Source organism: Gallus gallus, chromosome 7 (assembly GCF_016699485.2).
Source record: "Gallus gallus isolate bGalGal1 chromosome 7, bGalGal1.mat.broiler.GRCg7b, whole genome shotgun sequence".
NCBI lineage: Eukaryota > Metazoa > Chordata > Aves > Galliformes > Phasianidae > Gallus > Gallus gallus.
This window is the reverse complement of record NC_052538.1, coordinates 18,705,967-18,724,642: the sequence shown is the minus strand read 5'-3', so window position 1 is coordinate 18,724,642 and position 18,676 is coordinate 18,705,967. Positions and strand designations below refer to the sequence as shown.

The window sequence follows — 18,676 nt, the reverse complement described above, 5'->3', positions numbered from 1 at the left end:
ATCAACTGAATTATTCCCAGCAATTCTTAGTATGTAATATCAATATACATATATAGTCTTTTTAAGCTTGTACGTTCTTGCTATAACATTCAGCATGTCTACATCTTAAGATCCATCCTATTAAGACTCTCTTGCCCTCTCTCTGCTTGGTTTAGGTTAATTAACTCAAAGAACAAACATTAGAGAATTCATACAATTTCCTTGCAGCTAAACAAGTAAAAGCAGTAACTTACCCCCACTTAGCAGCTTCATAACCAGCCAAAGCTCATCCTTCACCACAAACGACGTGTAATAGGTCACCACATTGGGGTGATTGCATTGACTCATTGCTTGAATTTCTTTCTGTAAGAAATACAAAGCCCAGCATAACACAGACAGCTATCAGTTCTGCTTGTGTGAAGTGAAAGTTTAATTCCAAAGTGAAATATTATAACAGAACTGAAGTATGCAAAGAAGATGCATTAAGGCACTGAAATGCTTCAATTTACCTACGGATCTATACTCAAGATCAAGTATTATTGTGAAGAATGTAAGGGATGCTTAGCCAGGAGATACAGACATAATAGCAACAATTTTCTTCTGATACCAGCTGAGAAGTTACGTTTAAAGCCCCACATTTTGAATGAGCAGCCACCAATAGATGAAGGTGTGGGTACAGGCTGGACAACAGAACACGAGGACAATCAAAACCGACTGCCTTGCCTGTTCAAAAGCAATACAAAAGGATAGAATGGGAGTGGGAGGGAAAGAAGGACAGAAGGACAAAATACACAGTCACTGGCCTGGCTCTGCTTACTATGAGATAGACAGATGGTCCACATTGCCAGGCAACCAAACAGAAGTGGAATAGGAACAATTACTGTTACAGACTGAAAGCCTAAGGCAACAACTGAGCAGAGGAGCACACAATCACCAAAAGATGCACAATGATGTGGCACTACCAAGTAACACCATCTATAACACAGCTGTATGCATGAAAAATGACAGTCTTGTATCTTTCCTTTCAAGTAAGGCTTTCTTCTATTCAGACTTCCACGTAACTGTTCTGTTGCACCTTTCTGGCTGTTCTCATTGTCCTGCCAACTCCTAACACAGAAGCCTCCGAGCTTCCTTTGAACCTGAGTATCAGGCCTCCAAGCAGCTTTAGCTTCCACAGCTCTACTTCTTCCTCCCTCTCTGTATCTGGCCATGCAGCCCTAATCCATCTCTGGCATCAGAGAATGTACTTCTGGAGGGTGAGTCAGTCCAGAAGTCAATCCAGCTAGAAACTGAACTCTTACCCTCCCTCCCTGAAACATAACTGCTTTCAGGTGGACCCAGGCTACAATGAGTCACCAGTGCTACCATAGGGCAGTCCACATCAGGCAGATTAAAGACGCCCATAGATGCCATTTTGAACTTTCAGTCTCATTTCAGTGGCTGTTTTAAAAACATTTTTCAGGGAGTTATTTGCAATGCACTCAAGATCACAGCCCCTTTACAATGAAATGTTAATTATGGCATTAAAAATTGATTTCATCTCATGTCTATTGATAATTATTGAGTCCCGCTGCAGCAGCTTACATTTCAGCTAGTTACATCGTCAACAGCCCTCCTCCCCAGACAGCTTCTCAGACCCAAGCCACAGCAGGATGAATGCCTCTATAGCCACTTAACTGAACAATTTACAGCATAGCTTTTTGGTTTTTTGTTTTCAACTGGGACACAATAGGCAGCTAAAAGAGAAGAAGAAATGCACACGGACACACCCTCCTTTCCCAGCAGATGCACCAACTTAAACATAAGGTAAATTACTGTCTCATGTCCTCAGCTCAGCTATCCATACCAATCCCAAGTATAACTCTCCTGTTTCATATTACTATTTCATTCCTCATACCAGTTTATTGCTTTACCAGTACAGGAAAGCAATGATTGTTTATGAAGTCTGCCAGCTGCTAATGGAAAGCGCTTTGAATGTTTTGACTGCAACCAACAACTGGTGACAAAAAGTGAACTACTACAGTAACAGTGCCCAAAGGTACTTTGTGTCTCAGCTTTGGTGACTTCTCCCAAATGAGTATTTCAGAAACAAAGTAGAAAACAGCCCACAGGGGAAAAAAGAAGGGATTACATTTTGGTGGGAAGTAATAATTTGTTGAGAATGGTTGGATGGTTGGGATGTTTGGACTTGATGATCCTGAAGGTCTTTTCCAAACTAAACAGTTTTATGATTCTAATTTCAAACACTCAATTCTGTACAGCCTCCATCACAGTACAGAAAAGTAAGCCTCCATAAACATCAGCTATTTGGCTGAGGCCCATGTTATGCATGAGTAAGAGAGAAAGATTTACTTAAAACATACAGCCTGAGGAACAATTTGTAGCAGGATGTCCAGGTGAATGCCCAGAAGCAGTCTTCACATTCACATAGCTTTAGACATTTGATCGTACCAAAGCTAGAGGGGCATTTAAACTTTCAGGTATCTCTCATCCCTCTGCTTCTGTGCTTCTTCCTCCTTTGATCTTTAAGGTCTTTTCCAACCTGAGCAATTGAATGACTTGTGCTAGCATAAGTGTTCGTGAACTGCATCAGGAACCACGCCCAAATTAAAAGCTAACTTCTTTTCAGCCAGATTTTTTCTGGTCCTTTTTCACTGATCAGCTGCACTAAAATGTGTCTGCCTAAGGGCAGGTGAGTGACACAGCAATAAGCAACTGCGAGACATCTACTTTTGGTGCTACGCTATAGCATTCATGGGACCAGGCTCCAGCACCAAGCAGCCAGGCAAGTGACACAGTTCTGTAGGTGCTTCCTGAGAGACACAGACATCTGGGATATAACCACTCAGATTAGTCATGATGTGTTAGAGGCTCCTCCAAAGACCCTAACAGTCCAGAAATACGTACTCAAATTCCTTGGTGAAAGACAGATCTGGAAATGGCTGTGTAAGGGCATTTAGATAAAGACCTCACTTTACTGTTACTGACCAGCTCTATGAGTGCCATATTTATCTGACAGTACTCCACTGTAATAGTTAAGCCTTGCAATGGATACAAGAGCTCCCCTTCCTGAGGACATGTAATATTCAGACACCCCCTTAAAGGCAGTCCGCACAACATACAGTAGGCTTACTGCTGTAGTGAACATAAAGACGTTTCAAAACAGCACTCCATTCACGCTGTCCTGAGTGTCTCAGAGAGAGCACAGACAGTAGGCTATTCTGTAGACATTTGTTTTTTTCTTGCTGTTTTTTGGTGAGTTTTGTTGTTTTTGTTTTTAAAAGAGGAGGTACGGGGATGGGAGAAGATACCCTGTCAGGACAGTACTAAGGACAGGAACTTCTTCCTTGGCTTCTGGGGTTAGGTTACATTTAGCCTACAATACTGATAACACAGGACACTGTAGGAAACAGAGTACTGAATCTCAAGATTTTGGCCGTCAGTGTAACTTAAGTATTATTTAAATCCCTCCCCCAGTGCTTTTTCTATTTTAATTGACACCAGCCCAAAACTTAAGTCTGCTTATGTGGACATCAAGCTTGCTGCATTTTCCCATGTCTCTGAAGGCCATAAAGCTAAGAACATGAAGGATGCCTTTGCACACCATCCAGAAGTACTTAACGGCAGAACTGCACTAAGCAGCATGTTCAGAGAGCACTTTTAAAGTATCCCAATACTAATGAAGACTGATTAGAAAAATAACTGACTGAGAACCGAGCAGACTCAAAACTGTTAAAAAAACCTCAAGAGCATTCTAAACATTTAACCAACTGAAACAAAAATGTTAGCAGAGCTATAATAACAGTTATGAAAGTAAATGATTCCCTTTTCCAGAATAACATAATTCTTAAAGAAAATTTAAGTCTCAGTTAGAAATGAGTCGGAATAAGAACACTCACTGAAAAAAGTTTTGTATGCTTATGCATACATATGTGCATAAGAACATATAAAAATTACAAAATAAACCATATATGGCCTTTTTTTCCCATTCTGCTAAACAGGAACTGAGAAAGTCAGAATTCATGTTCAGCTCAAAGAAGATTAACAAATAAAGAAATCTTAACACAGAAAAGCAGAAATTGGTTTTTGTTTTAAAAAAAGCTAGCATGGACAGTTGTCTTCATACCAAGGGAAAGCAATATGGGGCCAGAAATGCACCAGACAGTGGAGATAACTCAGCAGTGAGAATACACAAGTACTTGTTAAGGTAACCATTTACAATCTGGTAACTAACTGCCAGCATCTCCACACAATCCGGATATCGCTTTCAGAGTTTCAGCAGTTTTGGTGGGTTTTTTTGTTTGTGTGTTTTTTGTTTTTTCGTTTGTTTTAAATCTGTTGCAACTTTTTAGTTCATAATTCCCATAATCCAAATTCTGACCAAATAGACCCAATGTTTGACCATATTATATCAATTAGTATTTTTGCTTTAACAGAATGTTCTTTATGGGCTGCAGTCATTTCTAAACCATGGCACAGAACTTGGGCTGAATTTATCTTTGAGTTTTTATCTGAGAGAAATCTCACTACCTCAGAGGTAGCTTCCACTACCACAATCTTCTTAAAAAAAAAAAGAACCACACAACGCCCCATACAAGCAGTTACACGAACTGAAGGCAAATGCCATCAATCACCAGGGGAAGAGCATTTTGGGTCCTCTCCTGTAAACAAGCCATTTTTTTCTGAAGAAACTGGATGGACCATACCCTCTGTATCAAATTCAAGATATCTTTTGCACTGGCAATTCCCTGCTGAGGAGATCATTTCCTTCAGAGGCAGGAATTTCTGCATTAGAAAAAGCCCACAGTCTCTAGGCAGAAGTATAACCTGTGGAACAGAAGAGAGCGTTCTCACTTTTAGAATGGTTCTTGGTCCTTTGATACTTGCTATGTTGCCTATATATAAATCAGCAACAGTCTTGTAAGCACCTGACTAGGAGCAATAGAAAGTAACAGTGGTTTGGGGTTTTTTGTTTGTTCTGGACTTTTTGTTGCACTTTAAAAAGAATTCTGTGATTTTGCCTGGATTGCCATGCAGCGCAGAAGAAACAGTCTTGTAGTCCTTTACAGGTCCCTCCCTCCTCTGATCAGTAACCCAAACAAACAACATTTCTCCAATGGTTTGCTATAGTCTATTGGATAAATGTGCAGTATTAGCTGTAACAAGAGTTTCCCTGTGTAGATGGCCATGTAGCCATTCTTAGTTTTCCCCATAGAATGTATTATAAAATACTCGAGTATTTTTTTTTTCCATTTATGGTGCTTTAAACATTAAGGAGACCTACTAAATTTTGCCTTGATTTTTAATCAGTGTTTAACCAATGAAAAAAAATCTATCTTTCCTCACTTTTGAGAAGTGAGGGACAACCAGGTAGTAAACTCCTGAAAAATAAACACCCAGAATGCAAAGGAAGAGATTCTTTCTGCATTTCTTAACAGTTGGTTATCCCAAAGGGATTCAAATTTGGACTTGTTTCTGCAGCATTAGGAAAAATATACATTAATACGATCTATTTTAGGGGAAAGACACACATGTTTTAGGTTATTTTCCAGTCCTTTTCTATTACCCTGCATAAAATTTTTGCCCTCGCTTTTAGACCAAGCAAATACTGGAACGGAAAAAAAGAAGAACATCTCCCTGGGAATACATTTCCCTTCAATTTACTTACAAGTAACTCATCCATACTGGTTTGGCATTTTTCTAAGTTGATCCTCTTTATTGCTACACGCTCTTGCCGGGGTTTGCATAATGCTGCCTGCACAACTGCTGTAGCACCACTCCCTGAAAAAGGACAGAAAAGAGACTTAACAAAATAGTAGTTTAAACCAGTGCTTATCATAAGAATCTAGCACTAAAAGAAATTAAAATCTTTGGTCACCCTTTTACAGTACTTTCCTCACACATACATCTTCCTTCTGGAAGTCAGTTTGAACACTTCCCAAATATAGAACAAAAATTCTCTACCTCAAAGCTTCTGTTCCATACTCCACAAAAAAATCCCAAGGTGACAACTTAAAATGCTGTGCTTACTTACACAAGTCACACCCGCTTCCTAAATGCATTTCATATAGTTTGAGAGCCATGAGACCTTCAGACACATCTGTGTCAATCAAGAACATAACTTAAAGAGTTAACATGATTTTAGAGTTAAATAGGGGTTCTGGGCTTCATCAAATGCCGTGATCTTTGTTCTTTCAAGTCAGCCCCTGTTTAACAGGCTTTTGCTCCCACTATGCAATGGAAAGAAAAATATAATTGTAGTTCAATGTGCCAAACCTTCCATAGTTTCGTGTGCTCCTGCTCATTCATCATTAGCTTAAATCCTACAAAAAGCATGCTGATTCTTGCAAAGAGCATGAGAGGCACAAATGTCACACTAACAATAAGAAGGTATACGTTACATCTCTATCACGTGGTCATACAATACACAGATAATGCTTGACAGAATTGAACAAAAATACTAAGGAAAACATTAAATAAATTTTAAAGCATGCTTTATTTATGAACAGCAGCAGTAAGAAGTCTTGTTGCTTCCTTCATTAAGCACCCACTAGCTTTGCCCCGGTCAGTACCGCCTCACTAAACTAATCAGATGATTCCAACTAATATTTCAAGAGTTGTGCCCTGTTCACACACCTTACTGCCACATCAAGTAGAGCAGTGTGTGCTTCCTCAAAGTAATTACATCATGCTCATCCATGCAGAAATCTAAAATCCTCTGATGAGTAGTTTCTACCTGTAAATCTATTTTAATGTAAATTATGGTTTTCTGGTACCTGAGTTGAGCCACGTGTTATACTAGCCTATTCATAAATTATGTTCCATTTATCGTCAGTAGTTGGTGTGTCCTAGAGGAATACAAATTGTGAACAAAAAGCCTTTTGTTGTCAAGATCTACTAATGTAGATACAGTTACCAGTTAACTTAAAAATGATTGGAAGCTCTTCCCTCTGCACATCTGAAAAATAGCACCAGCAATACCTCATGATTGAAAGTTATTGTCCATGTCTTAATTGCTTAATTGCTCTTTGTTTAGATATTTCCATATACTGTTCATTTGCACGTTTGGTGTATTGGTTCCCTCCACTCCCTCAGTCAAAGCAAAACTTTAACTCAGCACACAAGCTTTATTACAAAATGCTCAGCTCAAAGTCTCCACAGGACTTGCTAGTCATTCTTTCACAGGACTTTCCTGGATGTATCTTTTCCCTCTAAGCCAAGTAGCATTTGCTACAAGTAGCAGAAAATCCTCACTTTAAAAATGGTTCACATACCAGTGTCGCATAAAAGACAAAAACTAAAAAGAAAAGTTGTTGATCTACGCCAGAATGAAATCCTGCCTACTTCCACGAGTTAAAATGCAAATAATAAAATATAATAAAATACCCCTGGCTCCAGTGTCTCCAACAAGAAATGAGGAGGCTGTCCATCAACAACTGGTGGGATGTGCATATGACACAAAGCCTTCTTCAGATCCTCCTGTGCACACACATGGGCTCAGTGAGGCAGCCTTGCTGAGGAAGCTGCAACTATGCCGCAGAGGACTCACAGTGCCCTTTGTGAGGGGGCTCATCACCAACTCTACAGCACCCTCCAAAGAGGAGGGCCAGCAGAAGCCCCCTGGACTCACCTCCACTGTGCGAGAGGCACCAGAAGCAGCACTACCTGGCACCAACTGGCAACCAGAGAATGGTTCAGGGAGCTGCAAGGCCAACATCAACCCCTCAGTCTGCTTCTGAGAAAAAATAAAACAAGTCCCTGATATTGACAAGTAAGTTGAGGTTGCTGTCCCTATCCATGCTGTTTCTCTCCTTTCCTGGCCAGAACCAAAGGCCATAGAATCATACGTTTACTTTCACAATCACTAACCAGCCAGTCACAATGACAGTGCTAATAAAACAAGCATAGGCTGCAACAAACAAAAGATGGACCTCGTGTTCTAATAATAATAATCCAATCACCAGGATCCTCTCATACTGCCAGCTTCTTGAGGCTGCAAATAGTTAACTTACCTGGAGAAAAGTAGTGATCTTTGTTCTTGTGTTTGTTGCTATTAAAAAAAAAATGATGAATTTAGCTTTATGTTCTCTGTGAATCTCATCTGATTTGTTTCTTTCTGAAGATTTATCCCTTTGTATTTGCTGGCTAAGTAGTAGCTGACCAGCAGGATGATGGCAGATAAGGAATGCCATATGTTACAGTATGGAGAAGTGATGAGTTGGACCAAAGGACCAGGGAAACAGAAAACAACATCTGTTGGAGGAGCTGCCCTCAAGCAGGACTTCTGCAGTACTTGCTGAATCACAGCATGCATGTGAAAGCCAAAAACTACTCCCACAGGGGACAGCAACACTCTTTGTGTTTACAGTGCCTCTAGGATTTCATCAATTCCTGCTTGCACCTACTGGCTGGTCAGAAGGAACCACCCTCAGGTGGTTCCCCCAGTCACTTTAGAGGAAGGCAGATGGATAGTGAGAAGTGGCATTTACAGCAATTCATAAAGCTGTGGAGTCTGACCTCAGCATATTCAGAACCACAGCCAGTAAGAGTCAAGCGCAAGCCATTGCTGTTGTGTCTGCCTTAGCTTGTTTTTGTCATTTGGTGCTTCAGTCCCTCTATAGCCAGAAGTGCCACCATCTGGGAACTCAGTAGTGACCTGTACCATCATCCTATGTCGTGCATCTCTCACACAGGAGTGTGCTGTCAAAATGTTAGAAGTTATTAAACTTTCCCTACTGAGCAGCTGTGTCATAACTCAAACCCATACATCAACACCCAAAAACATAAGAAAATTTTTGCCACTTCCCACCACTGTCCGAAGAGCTCCTTCCTTAGCAAGCAACATCTCCATTTACACCAGGATGATAAATTGAATGTTTTCCTTTGAAGGATGAGCCCTTCGTGCATCCCAATCATATCTGTTGACAATATGAACCTTTTTTTTTTTTTTATTTTAGTCCCTGTGAGCACCGTAAGGGCAACAGCCTAACACTTTCGGAAGAGAAACATACAGCAATGACTTCATCCTTCCTGTTCTTTCAGGAATACTGAAAACACTATTCAATATCCATACAACTCCAGACATTTCAAAGGAAAACATTAACACTGGAAATGCTTCTGAAAAGCTATGCAAGAAAGCTGATTCTCACTGTGGGACCACAGTCGGTTGGATATCAGGTTATCATTTGAACTCTACTTTACGCAGCAGAATAAATTGAAGATTTGCTATTGCAAATCATATCTTCTGCCCAGAAAAAATAGCTGCTAAAAGAGAACTATTGTTCATTTCTGAAGTAGCACTATAAACAAATGCTGGTGTTGATTTAGTTGGTTAGCACATTTTGTTGTTTCTCATTTAGTTTGGAAGTAAACACTTGGAACAATTCTAATAGAACGGGGGCATGAACGCAGTATTTTCCAAGTCTTCCGGATGTCACCACATAGTACAGCATTCTCTTCTGAGAATGGAGCAATCTACCAACACAAAGGCAGTACTGCTACCGCATTCATGAAGATCTCCAGTTAATACTGCACTGCTGAGCTACAAAGCATCTTCATTGAGTTCACAACAGAACGTGCTTTGCTAGAACTGGAGTTGGTTGTGGATGCACGCTGCAAGCAAGAAGCTTACCTATTTCTGATACCACTTCTCATGAAAAAATAGAGATGGTGAAGCAAATGCTGTCACGATATTAGACTGTCATCTGGCAATTCTGAGCTAGTTCTAACAAAGTTCTCATTATTAGACTGAAGTAGCTCAAAAAAATGGAAGAACATTATGCTAAAGGAACAAATAAGTTTAAGTTCAGTCTATGTAATCAAATGTCCTCAAAACAAAAGAAGTGAGGAAGAAAAGTAAGTTTATAAATCAGTCGTGATCTTTCTCAACCAGAATATGATCCTTCTCAGAAGTCTCAAGATAGAGGCCAAGCTCATGATCTTGTTAATTTCACTTCTCAGGACAGAAACTAAGATCAGCAATATTTTTCTGCTAAATTAACTATTTTTGTACCACCATAATTAAACAGGTATACTTACTGCACAGTTGGCTTACAGCTATAATCAATTACATATCAATTGTTTCTGTTAAGTAAGCCCTCAGACATTCAACATTAAGATCCACGATCTTTAAGATCTTAAGCTCATACAATATCTGAAAGCAAGACCAGGAATACTGAAAACCTTCCAACTCCAATGGTACATTACCATAGCTCAACTTAATGATTATGCTGTGAAGTTTTTGTTATACCAGCCTTCTAGGACATCCTGAAGTTTTACCTACAATTTACTTCTGAACAGAATACCTCCAAGGCATGTAGATATTCACAGGAATAATTAGACTAATGAAACAATTCAGAAATCATTAATTGTGAAGACAAACGATTAATGACGACAGCTAATTTATCATACTGAAGTTTCACCAAGTCATTCAGTAAAGTCATGTGCTTAGTCTAATACTTAGGGTCAAAGGATTGGGAATATTAACCCTACCAGAGCCACAAACTTGAGACATCCATTAACAAATGAACAATGCTGACTGTTGATAAAAAAAAAAAAAAAATCACACCAACAATTCTTCAGAGAAGCTTTTCTAAAAATCTACCATTTTTAATCAGCATTGCCAAAGTCTCAACAGCATAACAGAAACTCTCAAGGAAAGCCACCAGTCAACCTGAAGTCAAATTAAATGCCTGAAGCATGCACAGTACTCCATTAAGATTAACCTTCCCCTTTACTGACATTGTCTTCTGAATCAGTAAATAACTCTGACATGGCAGCTGCTTCAGGAAATATCAAATTCCTCCCCTGGTGTCAGGTAACCTCACAATTGCCTGCTTCTCCCTACATACTCTCCCAGATTTTTCCTCATTAATACATTTTCTGTCCCATTGGAGGGTCTTTTTTCCCCCACCACTACTTTACAGTCTAACACTGTACATCTCAGGTACATATTAAATATGACAGCATGGTCTCTAGCAACAAGTACTGTAGAAGAAGAAGCAGGTGGCAGAGAGAAGGATCACACTGCTGCCACGTGATCCTAGAGTTGGTGAGGAAGGAAGACAGCACCCAAACACTACAGATGAAGACAAGAAAGAGACAAGCATTCACAAGTGCTGTTTGCTCTTACCGTGGTCTAGTTAGTGCCAACACACAAAACACTGCATGATGCAGATAGAGACAGATAAAAGAAATAAGAGTTTAAAGCATGTTCTTCTCTCAAGTATTTCACACCAACCAGCATTGCTTCTTTCTGCCATGGCTGGACAATGCTTTTTAACATCCAACATACTTCAGCTGTGCTATCCTTGTGCACAAAGACATTTTAACTTCCCAAGAAATGGATATCTAGCTGCGTTGTCAGCATTTCATCCTACTTGCAAAACCACATCAAAAAAATCCACCAGTTCAGAACAGCTATTCCATCAAATTTCATCAAGTGTAACTTCATTCAGGAAAAATTTATCTTGCTTTTCATTTGGGGGCACCAGTATATTTTCTAGTGTGGTCTTTATTTTTCAAGTTCAACAAGCAGAGCACTCTGCTACTGTTCAGGAGTATCCCAGTGATTTTAGCAAAGACAAGAAGTCATCAATTGTAACTAAATTAACTTGATCTTCAAGGTCCATTGTTTAAGAGACAAGAATTGCTATTATTATTATTATTACTGGAAAGAAAACCATCTTCCATCTACTGCTACTTTGTAGTTCTGAATTATTTTGGAAGGAAGTGGGGAGCGGGAAGAAAGAAGCAGAGGAGCCACACAAAAATGAAATACAGCCTACATATGTGGCCACTACACAAGTCATCCACATCTCCATCTCATGGAGAGCTCAGTTTTTTTTTGCCCTCAAGCAAATCAGAACAGACATGGCTTTGTTTTCACTTAACAAAGAGAAGCTCCATTTGACAAGCAGATTCTGGAAAAAACAACTGCTCTCTGACCTAAGGATAAGTAATTCTTCACCAAAAAAAAATTCACTGTACAATTCTGATGTTTCAGAACAACACATGAATGAATGTAGAACTGCTCTCCCAGGTCTCAACTTGGCCTCAACTATCAAAGTGTTCTTACAGTGCAGGTCACAAGCAGTTGCCCCACTTCAAAGATGCAAAGCCTTGCTGTAAGGCTTAAAGAGAATCTAAATCATGCAATCCCTTCAAGTTTCCATACACTCTGCAGCAGAACTGCTCCTCTTGTGGCACTCAAGAAGCTCCTGTGGAGCCAGGGATTTCCAGGTCTCGCAGGTTTTGGACCTTCTCTGTAGGAAGAAGCTGGGAAGTAAGAGAGCAAGCAGAGGGGCACGAGATGCAAGTGAAAAAGTGACCAACAGCTTCCAAGAGCAAGAAACCATAGCATACTTTTCTATAAATTACAATTATGTATTACCTGTCAACTGTCTTGACATCTTGAGCATGTTGATTATCTGTTCCTTTTTGTTTGACAAATTATAAACAAGATTTGCTGGTTACTTGCAATAGCAACAAAACCAAAGCAAATCATACATTTTTTCTTGATCTGAAGATATTTCTATAACATTCCACTTCTAATAAAGTGTAATCAATCTTCTTTCAGACCAGTTTGAATTCCAATTGCATGAGTTACTAAAAGAAAGCTACTGTATTATACAAAGTTAAATCACTCAATCACTTACAAAGCCTAATGACTCGGAAGCAACAAAAACGACAGCTTTGTCTCCAGTCTTGGTGTTTCTAATGCAGAAAGTTCATCTGCTCTCAAAAAAGACCAACAGAAAGCTCTCTTCCCCAGTACTGTTACTATCATGTGTAGACAAGTCAACCAATTAACAGAGCTATGCGGAGCCTCATTTGCAGCACAGCACTGGGGATATTCTGAAAGGTATTTCTGAATTGTACAATGACCATCTTCACTCTGACAATGGAATTGAAAGTCACTCTTTTTAAATTACACAATGGAGATTTAACATTTTTTAGTTTCTTCAAATGGTTATTAACTGACAGAAAATCTTGACCAAAGTCAGAAAGGCAATATGAGACTGAAGCCATAGCACAACTCGGGTAACTTCTAAATGAGTAGCCAGTATAAAGATAATCCATCATGTGTAAGAAACCCTTTATTTTCCAATTAATTATGCCTGTTTTCTAGGCATATTATGTTTCCAAATCAGTTACAGAAGATGCAAAAAATGCAACTCCACAGCACGAGGTAGCAGCCACAATTTAATCTGTGCCTCTGTAACAGAAACTTCCCTCAAACCACCAGCACAGTCTTACAGACATTAAGTTACATGCAGGAAAGAGCATTGCCTGCAACAGTTTTACATAAGCAAACCACGTCAAATGCTCATATCAGCTTCAGAGATCTCAAAAAAAATCCCCGCTGCTTTGTCTCACCCATTTGATGTAACCCATTAAAACTAATTTTAAGACTAGACATCTTCACATTTTTTATGTTGATTATCAAACACTTGCTCTGTGCCAATTCCTACTGCTCCTCAGGAGGAATAAACCTCACTTGCTATATCCTGCTTACAAAAAAAAAAGAAAAACCACTAAGTTCACTGCACACCTTCACTCAATGGCATTAAAGTCACGCAAAGATCTGCCAAACCTTCTCAAAATTAAATCTAGCTCTCCCTTATTAGCAATTATCATTCTCATCTCTATCTCCTACTGGAGAGCTGCTTTGGATTCTCACTGTCCTAACAGCTACGCATCACCTTTTAGCTTCTAAATAGAAAGGTTTATGGACAGCCTGGATGAATATGAGTTAATGAGACCATTTCCTCAACTCTTAACTCTACCCTCCACATTTACAGACAGCAATCACGATTTCTTTCTGCTGCAGTAAAGATCTGTATGTAGGAATAACAGGAAGACCCTCTTCTTTCCAACAGAGTGACCACGTGGCAAGTCAAACAGGGAACCTGATCTGACTGAAAACCAAGCCAGCAGCAGAACTAGTTTTCTGTCAGATCAATGAGCTCCTTTCAGCAGCTGCCTGCTGGAGCAGATTAAACGTATCATGAAACTGTGCACCAACAGTTTGCAAAGAACTGGCTAACCACCATAAAACACACATGAAAAAACATCTCAGAAGAAGCACTACTTAAGGCCAGCATTTCCTCTCTAACAGGCACTTGAATTTCCTAACAGTCACAGAAAATAAGCAGTAAAAAAGGGCAGGAAAAAGAGTTGTCTCATTTGATATCTGTACCACGTGGCCTCATCCTTCACAACTGCATTTAGCCAAACACAGCAAGCAACATGAAAAGCTCACATTTGCACAGAGAAAGAAGGAAGAACTTCTCCAGCGGAGACGGAAACAATCTGTATGACTAATAATGATTTTCACTTTCCATTCTGTGACCACCATCGAAAATTAAATGCCTTCTAAAGCAGTCGACCGAAATCATTGTGTGTCTGCGTACTAACTGCCATATGACGCAAAGCCTATTTTGTGAAGTGTTATGATCAAATATCCTAGCGCACCTTTCCCCCTGCAGAGCCCACAGAGATGCCCTGGGACCTTATTTTTCTCATTTAACTCGCAAAGGGCTGCTGTAACTGAAGCCATCCCTAAGGACTCGACCCAGTTCCTGGGGGAGAGGTGGGAGGTGCTTGCCACAGGTGAAGGGCTCTCTCCAGCCAGCGGCGGCTGCTCAGTTTCTCGCTGCAGCTAACCCTGGTGTGACTGCTGCAGGGGAACACGATCCGAGCTAGAGCTGTTACTCCTCCCTCTCACCGATAAAAGCAATGCTTTAGGAATCCCTCATTACATCTATTCAAATTAACAATCCTGGAGACGTTGGATGCATGTTACACTCACATTTGGTCACCTGCACTGAATTTACAAGTTCTGTGTTTACTGTTTTTAACAGTGTCAAGACGAAACTTAATCACAGTGATTCCCTATCAAGGCAAAAACAAAAAAAGGCAGGTTTAAGTCATGGTACAAAATAAATCTCAACACACTTGAGAAGAAAAACATAAGCAACAACTTAGCAGAAGCTCAACACAAGTCAGATAAGTGCACCATGTGCATGAATTTAATCTATGGTTTATGGGTTATATGGTCGTATATTCAATATGACCTCCATTTCCTCACTATGCTTCGCTTTAATTAAGGAAATACTGATATCTAACAGCACCCATAGGTGCTGTTAGCACCCAGCAATAAAGTTTCTCTTCAGATACAGATGTGCTACACCAATTAGCACCTACCCTTACAATGGATGAATACTTAAGTATATAACATTTTTAAACATTAAATGTAAGAATTAAAGCAGAAAGGAGAAAGACATTCATCCAGAAAGCTCTCACTCAGCCATTCTATGAAAGATAACTCTCATGACTCACCCTAGGCAAGGCTTCATCCAGCACTTTTGGATGCTTTTCTTAAACAAAACCCAGCCCACACCTTAGAAGAGAGTTTGATCCTCAGCAAAGATACAGCTTATACAGGTAAAAATCAATTCTGCTTGGTGAAGTCTAATCCATTCCCATGCTGAGTAAGAGGTAGACCTGCAGCCAATAACCCTGTGCTGGGGCATTCGCTGAGAGTCATCTCAGCACTCCTCTCTAAGGTAGAAGACCTCAACTGTTTTGTTTCTGCTTATGGAAAACAGCTTGCACGATGACAAAGCTGAGCGTGCACAACCTGCAACCCCAATCAATAACACGTAGTTCTCACTGCCATCAGCCTGAAAAGCAATGAGCAATTGGTGTGCAGTACTGAAGACAGCCAATAGCACCACCAAGCAAGGCTCCCGTGGGTTCTTCCCTCCCCCTCCATTTAAATGGTTTGAAAGAAGAGCAATCCCAGTCTTATGTCTGGCCTGTATCACCTGCAGCATTTGTTCAAAGTTTAAAGAGTTACATACAAACAAAAGCAAGTTTTCTCACAGTAGCTTCCATTAGCAACAAGCAGCGCCCAGGTCAGATGAGAAACTTCCCGCTGCAGGGACTGCTAACAGCATTCACGTTATCACAGGGCACATCTCGGGATAACACAACTCAAGTACACGGATGGAGATGGAACCCATCTGATCCACACTGGATGGGCAGGAACGAAGCACGCAGCAGGAAGCCCCTACCTGTGGGGCTGTGTCCCACCGCCCTCCGGGACAGAGGCTCCTGGGATGGACCCGAGCAGTGATGCCGCGCCGACCTCGTGTGCGAGCCGGCATACGCAGGGGGTACAAGGAAAAAGCAAGTGTGCGCGACAGCTGCGGGTCTATGGGTGAGATATACCTCCCCAAGGAAACCACCAGAAAAATGCCGACTAATCGAAGCGGATGCGTGTACATTTGCGTGCGCCGCAAGCCGCACAGCGCACGGAGCGCATCCGCAGTTGCTGGGGTCCCGGCGGAGAGCAGGGGGGCTCCGCGCCGCCCCGAGGTGACGATGCGGCACAGGGCAGCTGCCGGGCCGGGCCGCACCGGGCGGGGCGCGGCGCCTTCTAGAAGGAGCCGCCGCCCCCCGGGGCCGCGCCGCCGGGCGGATAAAGTTTGCGGCAGCCGCCGGCGGCGCCACTGCAGTGCCGGGCGCGTCCGCCGCAGTGACGAGCCCCGGCACCGGGAGGAGGGACGCCGCTAGGCCCGGAGCCGGCCGCCGCCGCATCCCCCGCCGCCGCCCCGCCGCGCCCCGGCCGCGTCGCCGCCCCGCCCGCTCCACTGACCGATAACCTCCTGCAGCTCGTAGGCGTCCCTGCAGATGGGCCAGCCGACGGGCGGGGCGGCGGGCGCCGGCTGGGGCTGCTGAACGTGGACCGGCGACTCGCCCTGCTCCGCCATGATGCTGCCGGAGCGCCCGGGCAGCCGGCGACCTTCTTCAAACTTCCCTTCCAGCAACACCTTTCGGCCGCGCTCCCTCCCTCCCTCCCGCCCCGCGCAGCCGGCCACCCGGCGGAGGGAGGAGGCAGGGCACCGAGGGGGAGGAGGCAGAGGCGGGCGCCGCCGCCGGCCCCGGCCGCTCCGCTCGCCCCGCGCCGCCGAGGGGAGGCCGGGCGGCCGCCGCCGGGCCGCGGCGAGCGCTCGGCGCTGGAGATCGCTCTCGCGCGTCCCCGGCTCGGGGGGAGCGGCCCGAGGACTCCCCGGGCGTCCGCTGACCTGGCGGCTCTCTCGCTCGCTGCCGTCCTCCTCCTCGCGCATCCGCGAGGCGCGCGGCTGGAAGCGCTGCGGGCGCTCGGTTGAGCGCGTGCAGGCCGCGGCCTGCGGGAAGAGCCCGGGGCTGCTCCGGGGGCGCGGGGACCCGGCAGGCGCGTGGAGGGAGCCCGGTGCGCGGCAGGGATGCTGGAAAGCACCTGTTAGGCCAACTGCGCCAGCACACAAACACTTCTGGAGCACTTATTTCAAGCAAATAAGCATTACTGCTGCACAGACACTTGTATTTAAATTTGAAGACATGAGCAGCCATTGGGTTTTGGCAGCTGCAAGGACTCCGGTCCCGCAAAGCAGTGGAGTGGCCGCTCACCTCAAGCGGCCTTACTCAAGCAAGTAAGCAGTGCCACACCGCTACACCTCAGCACAGACGCGGCCTCCCACCCACCAGGCAGGGCTAGCACACAGCTGGGAGCTGTTCCCATTGCCAACAGAAGCGAGGGGTCTAAACAGAGAAGAGTTTAACAATGACTCTTGTACGACTTGGCATGATGTGAGAGGAGATTTAAAAGTAAAAACAATCCCTGAGTAGACAAAACTCAGGGACTTATTATAAACTTATAGCATAGAATCATATTCTTTTGCTTTCCACCATCTTAGCAGTAGTGTCACTTGTATAGTACCAGCAGGGTGTTACCTACTATAGTCTCACTCCTGCTTTGAAAGCTTCATATTTTAGAATTCATGGGATTCAGAAAGCGCTAAGAAAAGAGTTTCAGTGTAGATTTTAAAATTTCACTTCCTACTATAATAGGGGAAATACTGGTTTAGTGGGGAAACCACAGTAGGTGGGTGGTTGGGCTGGACGATCATGGAGGTGTTTCGCAACCTCAGTGATCCTATGATAGGGATTTAAGGTCATTGGAACTGATGATGAAAATGAGAGCTGGAAATCTGTCATAGCCTGCACTGATTGATGTCAGAACTGGATTTCAAAACTGTTGGGAAGCACGGATCACAGAATTACTAAGGTTGGAAAAGACCTCTAAGATCACTGAGTCCACCCCATCCCCACCCTGCCCACTAATCACATCCCCATGTGCCACACCTCCACATTTCTCCAACACCTCCGGGGATGGTGACTCCACCACCACCCTGGGCAGCCTGTGCCAACGCTTCACCAACTCTGAGAAAAATAGTTTCCTAGTATCCAGCCTTAAGAGGAAGAATAGCTTCGTATCAGGTCTCAGTTTGCACAGGACATCGAAGGAGTTAAGTCCTCTGGGAGTTGTCATTTTATGGCAACACATCCATAGGAACAGACATATGCTTCTGTTTGGTTGAATCTCAACCTATCCCTTTTTGGAAGAGGTGTTTTGCCATGTAGCTCCACACTCAAAACCACACACATGTACTCTATCTTCCCCATCTCCTCAACTCATTGGAGTTCTGAGAACTTTATATTCCATTCAAAGACCCTGATCCTGACAACAAAAAGTCTCCAGGGAAAAACAATAGGATCAAAGCCATAATGTGATGCGTGCCTCTTGGTTGTATTATTAACTTCTCAGGAGAATGGCTGGAATCAGACCTGACAGTAACAAACCAAACCC

At 42.8% G+C, this 18,676-nt stretch overlaps 1 protein-coding gene across 3 annotated transcripts in view; it reads right to left on the bottom strand.

Annotated features, from left to right (window-relative positions):
- The window catches only part of STK39 (serine/threonine kinase 39), an 84,078-nt gene extending 66,889 nt beyond the window's left edge, over window positions 1-17,189 (bottom strand). For 2 of the 3 annotated variants that reach the window (XM_015289690.3, XM_040704188.2), the window contains exons 1-3: window positions 16,059-16,679; window positions 5,648-5,760; window positions 234-342 (exon numbers count right to left, since the gene is read on the bottom strand). In XM_015289690.3, coding sequence (XP_015145176.2) covers window positions 234-342; window positions 5,648-5,760; window positions 16,059-16,584 — 748 coding nt within the window. In that variant the 5' untranslated portion in view covers window positions 16,585-16,679. Of the gene's footprint in view, window positions 1-233; window positions 343-5,647; window positions 5,761-16,058 lie in introns of all 3 variants that reach the window. The other variant, XM_015289691.4, reaches the window with a different exon arrangement.
- Between the last annotated feature and the right edge of the window lie 1,487 nt (window positions 17,190-18,676).